Source organism: Bos indicus x Bos taurus, chromosome 1, assembly GCF_003369695.1.
Source record: "Bos indicus x Bos taurus breed Angus x Brahman F1 hybrid chromosome 1, Bos_hybrid_MaternalHap_v2.0, whole genome shotgun sequence".
Taxonomy (NCBI): Eukaryota; Metazoa; Chordata; class Mammalia; order Artiodactyla; family Bovidae; genus Bos; species Bos indicus x Bos taurus.
Window position 1 is genome coordinate 142,394,257 of NC_040076.1, and position 13,136 is coordinate 142,407,392.

At 54.4% G+C, this 13,136-nt stretch overlaps 1 protein-coding gene across 3 annotated transcripts in view; it reads left to right on the forward strand.

The window, feature by feature from the left end:
• The window catches only part of PDE9A (phosphodiesterase 9A), a 104,589-nt gene extending 93,226 nt beyond the window's left edge, over window positions 1-11,363 (forward strand). For 2 of the 3 annotated variants that reach the window (XM_027546933.1, XM_027546953.1), the window contains 7 exons: window positions 906-1,062; window positions 3,860-3,973; window positions 5,817-5,921; window positions 6,600-6,728; window positions 8,452-8,547; window positions 9,976-10,051; window positions 11,137-11,363. In XM_027546933.1, the coding sequence (XP_027402734.1) occupies window positions 906-1,062; window positions 3,860-3,973; window positions 5,817-5,921; window positions 6,600-6,728; window positions 8,452-8,547; window positions 9,976-10,051; window positions 11,137-11,147 (688 nt within the window). In that variant the 3' untranslated portion in view covers window positions 11,148-11,363. The remainder of the gene's footprint in view (window positions 1-905; window positions 1,063-3,859; window positions 3,974-5,816; window positions 5,922-6,599; window positions 6,729-8,451; window positions 8,548-9,975; window positions 10,052-11,136) is intronic. The other variant, XM_027546943.1, reaches the window with a different exon arrangement.
• Window positions 11,364-13,136: the final 1,773 nt, after the last annotated feature.

The following is a 13,136-nucleotide window of genomic DNA, read 5'->3' on the forward strand; positions in this document are numbered from 1 at the left end:
TACACGTCTACACGGCAGGGCCTGGCAGCAGCAGAGCTCCCCGCCCCCTGCAGCAGGGAAGGACGTTCACACACCCATGACCGGGAGGGGCGGACCTCCACCCAGTCTCTGGATCTCACTCCCCTAAGGGCAGCCTCACCAGCCTGCTTCCAGCAGGAATGAGACAGAACAAGGGCAGTGACAGCAAGAACAGGGGTATGGACACGAGGAGGCAGGGAGGGTCCAGGGCGGGCCGTGGGGCCAGGAAGATGGGCCAGGCTCTGCTGGAACATTGATCCACTCCTGCCTCGGGGTGAAGACAGAGTTCCACCCCATGTCCCTGCCAGAGTCCAGGCCCAGTGCTGCTGGTTTGTGTTCATAGTGATACTTTGGTTGTTCTGTGGAGTTTGTGTATTTGTGTGTCGAATTTTCCCATGTGGGCGATGATGCCCAACCTGTCTGGGAAGCATGCTATTGCTACTCAGGACCAGAGTGGATTCCAGGGTGTGGACGTCCGTGCCCGGAGGAGGAGGTGTGCACCCCCTCAGTTCACACTCAGATGCTGCGCTGAGCACATGACAGCCAGGGGCCCGTGCCCACAACATCTAGCCTTCCTCCCACATCCTACGGTGTCTGCAGGGTGCCTTGGCAAAGGCCTGACCACCTTGAGGGCACCTCCTCAGGGAGGCCCTGAGGTTCATTGGTGGTGTCCACTGTTAGGACTGTAACGACTTGGGAGTATCTGGTCAGAGGGGCAGCTGAGACCCAGGAGAGCCGGGAGGAGTAAGTTCCTGGCGCAGCAGAGTGGGTCCCCTCCAGCAGCCCCATCGCCTCCACCTCTACACCAGCACGCGCACCCCTGCACCACTGCGCCCGCTCGCATGTGAGTGCAGGCACCCGAGGGTCCCTTTGCTGTCCACCCCCAGGTACCAGATCAACGCCCGCACGGAGCTGGCCGTCCGCTACAACGACATCTCGCCCCTGGAGAACCACCACTGTGCCGTGGCCTTCCAGATTCTCAACCAGCCCGAGTGCAACATCTTCTCCAACGTGTCGCCGGAGGGCTTCAAGCAAATCAGGCAGGTGTGTGGGGCAATGCCGCCCCCACTGGGGAGTGGGGGTCCCTGGGGGACAGTGAGCCCCACCAGAGAGGAGACGCCCTCTCTCCCTGTGCCTGAGGCTCCCAGGAGCTCCCAGTCTCCCACAAGGATCCTGGGGGGCCGGCCCTCCTTCCACGCCTTCTCCAAGGCCAGGTGACAACGCCCCAGGAAGAGGTGTGTGCTTGGCCTGCATGGGCAGTGTTCCATGGACCTTCAGGTCATGACTACCATTTAATTTAACCCTTTGAGATACGTCCTTTCTCATCTCGCAGCCCAGGAAACTGAGGCTGACACAGACAAGGTCACTCACCCAAGGAAGCAGGTCCTGGACGGACACATCTGGGACATCCAGCCCGGCAGAACCCCGACCACTGCCCCTAGGCCCTGCTCTTGTCCCCTGCTGCCCCGTGACCAGCCAGCCTCACATCCCACTTCAGAGAAGAGACCTTTCTGCTCCTGGGGGCACATGGGGCGGGGGATGGGGGCGGCCACCTGTCCAGAGACAGAGGCTTGCAAGTCACCAAAGTCACACATACACCCCCTGCATACACACAGCAGGTCTCACTGAGCACAGCCCTGTGCCCCACCCTCTGGCATGTTCAGAGGAGGGACAATGTCAGAGCAATCCCGGAGGGGTGAGGTGGGTTGAATGATAGCCACCTCCAGCTAAAAAAATAGTCACGTCCACCTCCTGACCCCCAGGAGCTGCGAATGTGACCTTATTTAGAATAAATCTTTGTAGCTGTAATTAAACTAGGATCTTTAGAGGTTAGCTCAGATTATCCACAGGGACCCTAAGTCCAGTGACAAGTATCTGTATAAGAGACACACAGAGGAGAGACACAGAGGCCGTGTGACAGCAGAGGTGGACACGGGAGTGGTGTGGACACAAACCACGGAGCCCAGGGGCTGCCAGAAGCCAGAGGCAGGGAGTGGACTGTCCCCGGAGCCTCCAGAGGGGGCACCTTGGTTCCTAGACTTGTGGCCTCCAGAGTCATGAAGAGATGCCTTCCTGCTGCTCTGTCCCCCGCGTCTGGCACTTTGCACGGCAGCCCAGGGACTCGAACAGGTGGGAGCCGCGTCCTCCATGTGGGAGTCCACACAGTGTCTCAGTGGCCTGGCTTCCAGAGGCACCTGATAAAGACACCCTAGATCCCAGGGCAGGACGAATGCCTCCTCCTGGAGAACCGACAGCCTCGCCTTAGCAGACGGCTGCAGTCCTGTTCCCATCCTTTCGCTTCCAGGAAATCAGCGCTCAGCCAGGTCTTAACGGCAGGCCTTGCTGAGTCACCGATTCCTGGTGCAGTTATCACCAGGCTTTCTGGCCTCCCTTCCACGTGTATGGACCCACAGAAATGGCAGGCACCTGCTCTGTGTTTTTCTATTTGCTATAGAGAGTCTTTCTGTGGAGCAGGTAAGGGGGCGAGTCTTAAAGAAAGGGCCCTCCTGTGTGCCACCCCTGATGACTGCCAGGTGAGGAGCCCCGCCAGGAACTCAGCCCAGAGCATCCAGGCAGCTGGCCCCCTCCCCTCGTGTGAGGAGCAGTCAGAGCAGGAGGGGACGCGCCCTGCCTCCTGCTGCCCACACGGGGACACGCTGCTGCCTCTGCCCCGGACACCTAACTGACTTTAACACTTTCTGGGGGGTAAAATCCTTTGTCCCAGTTTTCAATAATGTTTTGTTCTTGAATATCTTGAGAGATAACTCATCATGAGAGTAGATCCTTCACTAATAATTAAATCCTTACCGAGAAATTGCACAATTCAGAAGGCCAGTGATGCCCTCTCCCCAAGTACATTTTTTATCTGTACTGACTGGTTTGAGTTCTGTATTTGATGTTTCTGGTGGTGTTTTCTTAGAGAAGTAGAACATCATACCCGGGACAGAGGTGTTCCCTATAAATATTTGTGGGATGGATGGACAAGTTGGGTGAATGGATGGATGGACGGATAGCTAAGTGAATAAGTGAACGGATGGATGGATGAGTGAACAAGTGGATGGATGTATGGAGAGATGGATGGATGGATGGACACTTGGATGGATGGAGGGATGGATAGATAGATAAGTGAATGGATGGCTGGATGAGAGAACAAGTGGATGGATGGGTAGACAGATAAATTAATGGGTGGATGAGTAGGTTGATGGATGGCCATGGTTTCAAATTACATTACGTTTACTAAACCAACATTTGGTTAACAAGATCATAAAATATTTGTATTAAAAACATTTCAGTTTTGCTTACAAATTTGTTAATAGAAGAATGCTATTATTTATCATCAGATTTTGTTCCCAAGCAAGATATGCACATACAGTCACATACAGATTAGATAATAAGAAAAAATACTCTTGGAAAATGGGTCATTGACCTCCAGCAACAAGATCTAGGAAGAACAAACCGTATATCTAGATTAGTGAACTGGCAGGAAACGTTTGTCCTTGGCTAAAAGAGACTGGACTTCACAAGGAGACACGCTGAGCCTCTTCTCTGCAGCTGAATGCTCGTAGTGGGCCTGGGCTCAGAGCCTTCTCTGGGGACGCAGCCTGCATCAGGCATCCTTGGGCTCAATCCCCAGCCTTCCACTCGCCAGCTGTGACCTGGGCAAGCTCCTTAGCCTCTCCAAGTCTCAGTTGCTTTATAAAAACGAGGACAGTACCCACCCCTGGCATTGGCATGAGGTCTGAATGAAGTGACTTGAGCAGAGGGCTCTGCATACAGTGGGTGCTCACTGAGTAATTATTGGAATTATGCCCCGTGTTAACTCTTGGCTTTCACTTCTCAGGGAATGATCACGTTAATCTTGGCCACTGACATGGCAAGGCATGCGGAAATCATGGACTCTTTCAAAGAAAAAATGGAGAATTTTGACTACAGCAACAAGGAGCACATGACCCTTGTGAGTGGGCTTTTTTTCCTTCTCTGGGGGGCTGGTGGGTGAGCCCCACCCCCCAGCTCAGACTGGGAACCAAGAAACCAAAGGAAAATGCATACCCTCACCTGGAGTGAGGTATCAGTAACACCAATTTGCAAAGTCTCAGCGCTTAGCAGGGAAAGCCCCCCAACCCCCAGTAGGACCCTTTCTCCTGGTTAAAGGAATTCCTTTCCCATCCTTCCATCTCCTTTGGATTCGAATGTGATAAGTGGGCGAAGGCAGTTCCAAATGCAGAGGCCCGGCCAACGCAGGGGAATGCCAGGCTTGGGAACAGAGGGCAGAATCCAGGGCTGCCCCGACATTTGTGTGACTGTGCTCTCACAGGCCCACCACACCCCCGTCAACCGGCAGGGCTGTGGTTCCCACCCCTGCCTCCCCTGTGGTGTTCAGACCATGGGGTGCTGATGAAACCCCAGGTGGTGTTTCTAGGGGCTCCAAGTAGCCTTGGTCCTGTATGTCTCAGCATAGAAAGAATTCAATGAGAGGCAAAGGCATGGATAAGAGATTAGAACAAGATGCGTGTGAGGCTTACAAGTGGGTGGGTGAGAGGATGCCACACCCTGAGAACTTGGTGGGCTCGGTCCTATAGTCAAAGGAAATGTAGGGAGAGCAGAAAAGACCACCTTCTTCCTGGTTCTTGAGTAGACATTGCGCTTCCGTCATGAGCTCCTCCTCCATGTCAGGTGGGGTGGGGGGAGTTTTCTTGTCCCTATGTGCTTAAGCCGGGACTGTCATGGCAGCATGGAAGAATGATCTCAGGTCACAGTACAACGAGGGTCTTTCACTCTAAGACATCACCTTTCCATGAATTATTGTCTTTTGCATGTGCAGAGTATGTCCTAGGAGGCATTACCTCACTGAGCTCACTGGGCAGGAGTGGGTCGCTCGCCACCGTTGTTTGTGGTTGAGGGTATGTCCCCATGCTTCTATCACGTGGTTTTCTTGCTAAGCAAGCCTGCTTGGTTTTATGGTTAAGAAAACTCACTTCTTGCGTGATCATTAACTTACAGGGGTCTTGCGTATTTTTTTCTCTGTGTATAATCCGTTAGAGCGTGTGTGTGCGTGTGTGTGTGTGTGTGTGTGTGTGCACGCACATGCGCGTGTTCAGTCATACCTGACCCTGCGACCCCCTGGACCGTAGCCCGCCAGGCTCCTCTGTCCATGGGATTCTCCAGGCATACTGGAGTGGGTTGTCATTTCCTTCTCCAGGGGATCTTCCCGACCCAGTACTCAAACCCATGTTTCTTGCATCTCTTGCATTGGCAGATGGATTCTTTAGCACTTGAGCCCCCTGGGAATTAACTGTTTAATTACACATTTTCCCTTTACTCTGTCCCTGTCACCGAGGCCGGTGGGCACGCTCCCTGCTGCTCTGTGAGGGTCGCCTTCGCCCTGTGTGTCTAACGCACTTCTTCAGTGCTCAGCAGGCCCACAGGGTTTCTTCTCATGACCGTTTAAACCTCTGCCTCCTGACAGCGCTGTCTGTCTATGTTTTTTATGTATCGTCAACATCAGAGAGATACTTGTGAGCTTTGCAGTATGTGGTTCATAAGACAAAATGTCCATGTGTTCAAGGGGCTTTCCTGCTACTCAAGCGCCTCCAGGAAAGAGTGTGGTGATGCCCCGTTCTCCTCCCCTTGCAGTGGGAAGTGTGCCCTTTTTGGGGGAGGGGTCACAGCAAAGTTCAGTTCCTCTCCACACGCACTGCCCACCCTCCCCCCTGCTGGCCTGTGATGGCAAGCCCAGACCCAGAGCCCAGCAAGGTGCGTCCCTTGCTGCACAGCTGAGTCCAGATCTCTTCTTTCAGCTGAAGATGATACTGATCAAATGCTGTGACATCTCTAACGAGGTCCGCCCCATGGAGGTGGCAGAACCGTGGGTGGACTGTTTGTTGGAGGAATATTTCATGCAGGTAAGCGTCGCACAGGCCACGCCTCCTGGGGCTCTTTAGCCCCTTAACTGGGTTCCTGTTTGAAATGTGACAGAGGCACCAAGGTGGCCAGTGTCAGTGCTTCTAGAAGCCTTCACAGCAGGGGCACGCCAGAAACGCGTGGGGTTGTAATTTGAGACACACAAGGCAGGGATGAGCAGGAAAAGCTGATGTCAAATTGTCACCGTGTTAGCACCCCTGTTATTACTGATTAACTCCCCCCACCCAATGGGGGCCCCTGGGTGCATGAGACCAAACAGTTATGGCTGGGGACACTCTGGGATAGGAAGCAAAGCCAGCCTAAGACGGAAAATGTCAGAAGGGACAATAAGCCTCTCGCTAGAGCAGCTTGATGAGCCTGGGGCCAGGATGAGGGGTCGCAGGGTGGGGGGTGCTGGTCTACAAGCTGCTCTGCTGCTGAGCAGCCAGCAGGGCCTGGAGCCGTCCTCCCCGCCCCTGGACACACCGTGCAGGCTCGGAGGCCCCTGGTTGGCACTTACAGCGCCCTCATCTCCCACGCGCTCACTACCATCTGTGATGCGGGTGATTCTGCTAGCATGTTGGCTGTTTTTCTCTTCCTCTGAGAGCAGTGATCCTTGAAGCTCCCAGATTCCACGAGTGTTTCTTTCTTTAACATCATGTTCGGTACCTTCCCTGCAGAGTGACCGCGAGAAGTCAGAGGGCCTCCCCGTGGCCCCATTCATGGACCGGGACAAAGTGACCAAAGCCACAGCCCAGATTGGTTTCATCAAGTTCGTCCTGATCCCGATGTTTGAGACAGTGACCAAGGTGAATGACCACCTCTGCAAGCTGGTGACCCAGCAGGGAGAAATACACGTGTGCATTCACATGGACACACACACACACACTCACAGACATGCACTCACATGGACACACACAAAGGGACACACACAGACACACGACATACATTCACATCACACACACACACACACTCCCACGGACACACACTCACACAGGCACATGGACACACACAGAGACTCACACTCCCATGACACACACACACTCCCACAGACACACACTCCCACAGGCACATGGACACACACAGACACACACTCCCACGGACACACACACACAGCCTCATGGACACACTCACATTACACACACACACACTCCCACAGACACACACTCACACAGGCACATGGACACACACAGAGACACACACTCCCATGACACACACTCACACAGGTACACGGACATACTCACATGGACACACACTCAAACATACACACATGTGCAGTAGCCGCCTACCTGACACTCACCCGAAGCCCACCACACCTAACACCCGCGTGTTCAAACAGACTGCCCCCCACCCCTCCTGGCCTCCGTGCCCACCCCCCAGCCCAAGCAGTGACCCAGCCACAGAACCACAGAGCCTCTCGCTGCCCCTTCCTGGGCCAGGCGGCCCTCCTGCACCGTGTCTCTGGAGCCACCCCAACCCCCCGACCCAGGGCACCAGCAGGGCCTTGTCAGCACCTCTCATCTCTGCCTTCAGAAGAACTTTCTGACCTGCCCGCCCCTGTCTCCCCCACCCCCACAGCGATCACCACATTAATCCTCAGGAAGGAGACAGCCTCTGCCTCTCTCCATGGCTCCCCACTGCCCCCAGCACAGGGCAGACCACCCGCCTTTTTGGGCCGTCGCCCATCCTCTTGGGCACTTCTGCCTTACCGGAGAGGCCCCTGGCTCCTGGTCCCACCTTCTTCAAGTCTCCAGCTCTAAGCTCAGCCTGCCTTGGCCTGGGCCCCCCTTGCTGTTCTCAGCAACCTTCCAGAACTACCTCAGCGCACCCTTCCTCAAGCCCCACAGCACTCTTACCCCACAGGTGGCAGGTGCCAGCCAGCAGTGGTGATGGTGGGCCTGCCCTCCTCCCTTGCAGGAGCAGGCTGGGGCTCGGGGCTGTGTGCACAGGGCCCCAGGGGGCAGGGAGGCAGGGGATGTGCCTCCTGGGACTGAGGAGGGGGCTCCTCAGAGGGAGAGGCAGCCCCCTCAGAGCTGAGTCTCAAAGACAAAGTATGCTCACCAGGTGGACCTGGGACCGTGGGCACTGCAGGCGAGAGGCAGAGCCACAGGGGGATCCAGGCCCCAGTGTGGTGCAGGCAGAGGGGGTCCCGGGCCACATGCGGGGTCCCTTCACTCCCCCCACCCGTGGCTTCCCGGAGTCTTGGGGGTGAGGTTGGCGAGGTTGGCATTTGGGAAAAGAGAGTCCGCGGAGGGATGTTGGGGTTCTGGGAGGCAGAAGGAGGGAGCGGCTTCTGCCAGTCCTCGTGGGAAGTGTGAGAGCTGGAAACAGCGGGACTCAGAACAGGCAGGTGGGTGCTCTGTCCCCGCAGGCTCCCAGGAGCCGTTGAGCAGCCAGCCTCGTGCCTGGAGCACCTTGGATTCTGCCCCCGCCGTGACCCTGGACAGAAGCATGTCTCCAGGGCGGCTGGTTTCCCACGATGCGCTTCCCGCGAGGATGACAGCCTGTTGACAGCCATCTTTTCTCTCACAGCTCTTCCCCGTGGTTGAGGAGCTCATGCTGCAGCCATTGTGGGAGTCCCGAGATCGCTACGAGGAGCTGAAGCAGATGGATGATGCCGTTAGGGAGGTGAGTCGCCTCTGTGAAGGCCTGGGATCCACGGGCCCCACCCCGCCCGGCCACACCACCCAGGGGGCCTCCAACCGAGCGCATCTGTCCCACAGAGAGCCCAGGCCTGATGCAGAGGTGTTCTATCCTCAGGGAGCTCACAGCATGGGAGGCACAGAGCCTTGCGGGGAGTCTGTGCCCTGAGGTTGTGGTCATCCAATGGAGTTCGAGGACATCACTGCCTCTGCCACCTGCGTCCCCTCAGAGCGGGTTTCTGGCCCCGTGCAGGTCCCTCCCCTCCTCCCAGGGCCGACTTTATTCAGAAGCAAGGCCATGGAAGAGACTCCCTGTCTCTGGAAAAGCCACCACCACACCCAGCCATGGGACTCTGCTGGCACCTTGAGGAGGATCGAAAGACCCAATCCGGCTCTAGTTGGCTATTGGGGTTGGTCCTGTGTTTCAGGGAGGCTCAGAGCTGGGGTGGAGGCTTTCAGAGAAGCCACAAGAGCTGGTCTGGCCCCAGCAGGACCCCAGAGGGTGCAGACCTGCTTCAGGGCCCCCTGCCACTTGGGACCCCTGGGATGTGCCCCTGTGACGTCCAGTCACTCAAGTGTGGCCTCCCCTCCATCCACCCTCCCTCCCCGTCTCTCTCGGGTGCCCAGTGCACCCCTGCTGCTGCGGGCTTGGTCCCCACTGGGCTTTGCCTGGCACTCCCCCGCCCACACCCCAGGGTCCCCTCCCATGCCGTTTGTTCTTCATACTCACTGCAGGCAGGGCCTCAACCCTGCCTTCCAGCCAGGAACTCCCACAGTGCCTTGCTGAGCCTCCGGTGGCTCTCCTCTCAACCTCCTTTGTGTACGATGCCAGACGCACCGTGGTGCTTTCGGGTCGATAGGCAATCCCGGCCGGCAACCGATTTCTCTAGTCGGATTTTCCTCCCAGGAAGTCACACAACCCCAAAAGCCTAAGAGTACATGATGCACAGAACAGATGTAAGAGGAGGCGTCCCCCAGCCACGCCCTCTGACAGGAGGGCTTACAGGCCTGGCCCCCCTGGTCCAGCCTCGAGCCGTCACTGCAAAGGCCTCAGTCTCCAGGCCAGGCCGGCTGCCCAGACGGCCAGTAGGACCCTCCACGGCCCCTTCCTGCCCCCAGAAAGAGCTGACCCACAAAAGAGGTAATGGGGCCATGGACTCAGCATCCACCATGGCCAGTTCTCTGGGGCTGCCCCTGCAGCCAGCAAGAGCTCACTGTCCAAGACCAAATGGAGGCCACGTGGTGAGGTTCCAACGGCCGGGAAGGTAGACCGTGCAGAGCTGTTTCTGGGAGGTGCCCCCAGGGGCACGTCTCCTCACATGTCTTAGCACCTCCTGTCCCAGGAAGCTTTTGAGCAGAAGGCAGTCGCTCACTCACTGTCTGTCACCTCCTGTGTGCTCTGTCCTGGTCATAGCAGAAGGCTGAGAGCCTGACGTCTGGGAGCGCCACGTCAAGAGAGAAAAGCAGAGACCTCGGGCGACAGAGCGAAGGTAACGCTGTTCTGAGTGATGTCTCGGTTGTTGTTCAGTCACTCAGTTGTGTCCAGGTCTGTGCGACCTCATGGGCTGCAACGGACCTGGCTTCCCTGTCCGTTACTCTCTCCCGAAGCTTGCTCAAACTCATGTCCATTGAGTCGCTGATGCCATCCAACCATCTCATCCTCTATCATCCCCTTCTCCTCCTGCCTTCAGTCTTACCCAGCATCAGAGTCTTTTCCAGTGAGTTGGCTCTTCACATCAGGTGGCCAAAGGATTGGAGCTTCAGCTTCAGCATCAGTCCTTCCCATGAATATTCAGGCTTGATTCCCTTTAGGATTGACTAGTTTTCAGACTGAAACGGGGACAGTGTGAAAAACTGGGAAGGACGGAGGAAGGGAAGGAAGGGAAGAAATCTGTATGCACAAATGTTTTTAAATGGAATGTCTCTTCCTAGCATATAATTGTTACAATTAGGCTCTGAAAGAAGGTGTCATACCTTAGTTAACAGAAAAAGATCAATGATTAGCATCAGTCAGTTCAGTCGCTCAGTTGTGCCTGACTCTTTGCAACCCCGTGGACTGCAGCACACCAGGCTTCCCTGTCCATCACCAACTCCTGGAGCTTGCTCAAACTCATGTCCATCAAGTCGGTGATGCCATCCAACCATCTCATCCTGATTAGCATAGGTACCACTTATAAGAGAAAACATTTTTCAAAGCTTCTCAGAAATAGTCTTTGCTTATGTCACTACAAGCACATCCTCTGCACTTGTGGATCCTGGCTATTCATTCAGTCCAGGCAGAAGGCAAACCAGTTCATTCAGTCTCCATGGGGTCTGGTCACACCACATGAGTCCAGGCTTTGTTCATTACAAGCTGAGTGATACCCACAGGTGTCTCAACCTCTCTGAGCCGCAGAGCCCCAATCTCTAAACTAAAGGTAATAATCCCATTCTTCTTGTTTTAGCTGTTCAACAAGCAGAAAATTCTGATACAGAAAAATCGCTCACTATATGTGATGCCATGAGATTTGTGGTGTTGGCAGAGCATTTTTGATCCCACCAACACAAACCAGCATCTTTTCCCTTTTCCAAGCAGACTGTGCCTGAAGAAAGCAGAGAGCTGCAGACTACTCCTCTGGACCCAGCCGGCCGAGCTTCGCAGGATCATCCATGCAGGAAAAAGTGGTCCTGAGTGCCTGCCACCACGAGATCGTTTTCTAAGAACCATTTTGTTCACTGATACAAAAAAAAACAGGACTTCACAAGCTGTACAGAATTTTTATTTTTAAACTGTCTTTTAAATAATATATTCTTATACAGAAATGGGTCTGAGCTTTTTTTTGGTGGAGTTGGGTACCCTGGGTTGCTTCAGGAATCTCCCCGGTGCCCACCTGAGACAAGAACACTGTGCCTTCCTCACCCGTGTGTCTTAGAACGATGGCCTGAGTGACTTGCTGAGTGCCTCCATGTAATTCGGCATTAGATGTCAGCTCAGTGCCCAGAGCACTGGGGACATGCGTGTCCTCCTTGTGAGTTGCTAGGGGGATATTGGTGGCTGTGCTCGGGGACGCGGGACTGGAGGTGGCTTGGTCAGGCTGCAGGTGGTGTGAGCCAAGAAATCCATGTGGGACACAGACAACCACAGGCTTGAGCCTGTTTCCAGGGGTGGGGATTCCACATCAAAATGAGCAGATAGGACAAGGAGCCTATTTACTCAGCACATTTCAAGATCCCTGTCTCAGGGAACGATGGGCCCCATCTCAGGTCCTCCTGCTGCTGCTTCTGTTTTGGGGACAAGCACTGAGGATGTTCTGGGTGGACTGGCGCCCACAAGGGGAAACCCAGCCCCATCTAGTTCACAGTCCAGACACCCCCTCCCCATGTGCATTTAGACCCCTCAGTTCTCCCCAGAGCTGTGGGTTCCATCTCTGTCCCCCTGGTAACACCTGCTCTAAAAACTGACTTTAGGGGCCGTCGGCACAGTCTGAGCTCTGGGGACATTTCATTCGTGTGTTGGTTCAGTTTCCTTGGAGCATCTGTTCCCTCTGGTGAACTCCAGAATATTACTTCTTTGAATAATTCATTTTGGGGCTGTGAAATGTTCCATCTCTTCTTGAGTTCAGTTCCGTACCAGAGAGGGACCTTGGGTTCCACATCTCTTCTTAGTTTTGTTTATCATTTTCATGTTGCTAAAGCCACTGCACACCGCAGCTTAGGTTAAACTACAACCCAAACTCAGCAGGCGTTTAGATAAGATGCCTTCGGCCTGCGTGTCCTCCTGTGCTGGCGTTTTATCATCCGCTGTCCCCTTCGGTGAGGCCGTGCTCTGAACAGCGCCTCTGTCTGCTGCACGTGGAATACCTGCCTCACCAAACTCTGCCTCAGTCAAGCTTCCCACGGTGATTACTGAAGGTAACACTGTGCACACACATGCACACATGCACACAGTCACACATAGGTCCACACACACGGCTGCATAAGCATACACATACTTGCATACATATATTCACGTGTCCACATATGGACACTGAGGCCCCGTGCATGTTTACGTATACATGCGACATACATGCAATGCTTACATATACACTGAGCCCTGTACACACATGCTTACATATACACTGAGCCCTGTACACACACGCTTGCATATACACGTAGCATATGTGCAACATGCATACACATGTTTACATATGCACTGAGGCCCCATACACATATGCTTACATATACACGTAGCATATGTGCAACATACATACACATGTTTACATATGCACGGAGGCCCCATACACACATGCTTACATATACATGCAACATACGCATGCTTACATATACACTGAGGCCTCATACATGTGCTTACATATATGTGTAGCATATATACAACACACACATACATGCTTACATATCCATCCAATCACATGTATGATCTATGCGTACACACATAAACATATGCATGTACAATCACACATATGCACAGGTGCTCACACGCATAATGCTCAGGTGTGCACTGTAAACATGATCACACATGCAGACATGGACATGTGATCATACTCAGGCATGTGTCCACACACACACATGCATATACATAATCACAGATGTCCACAG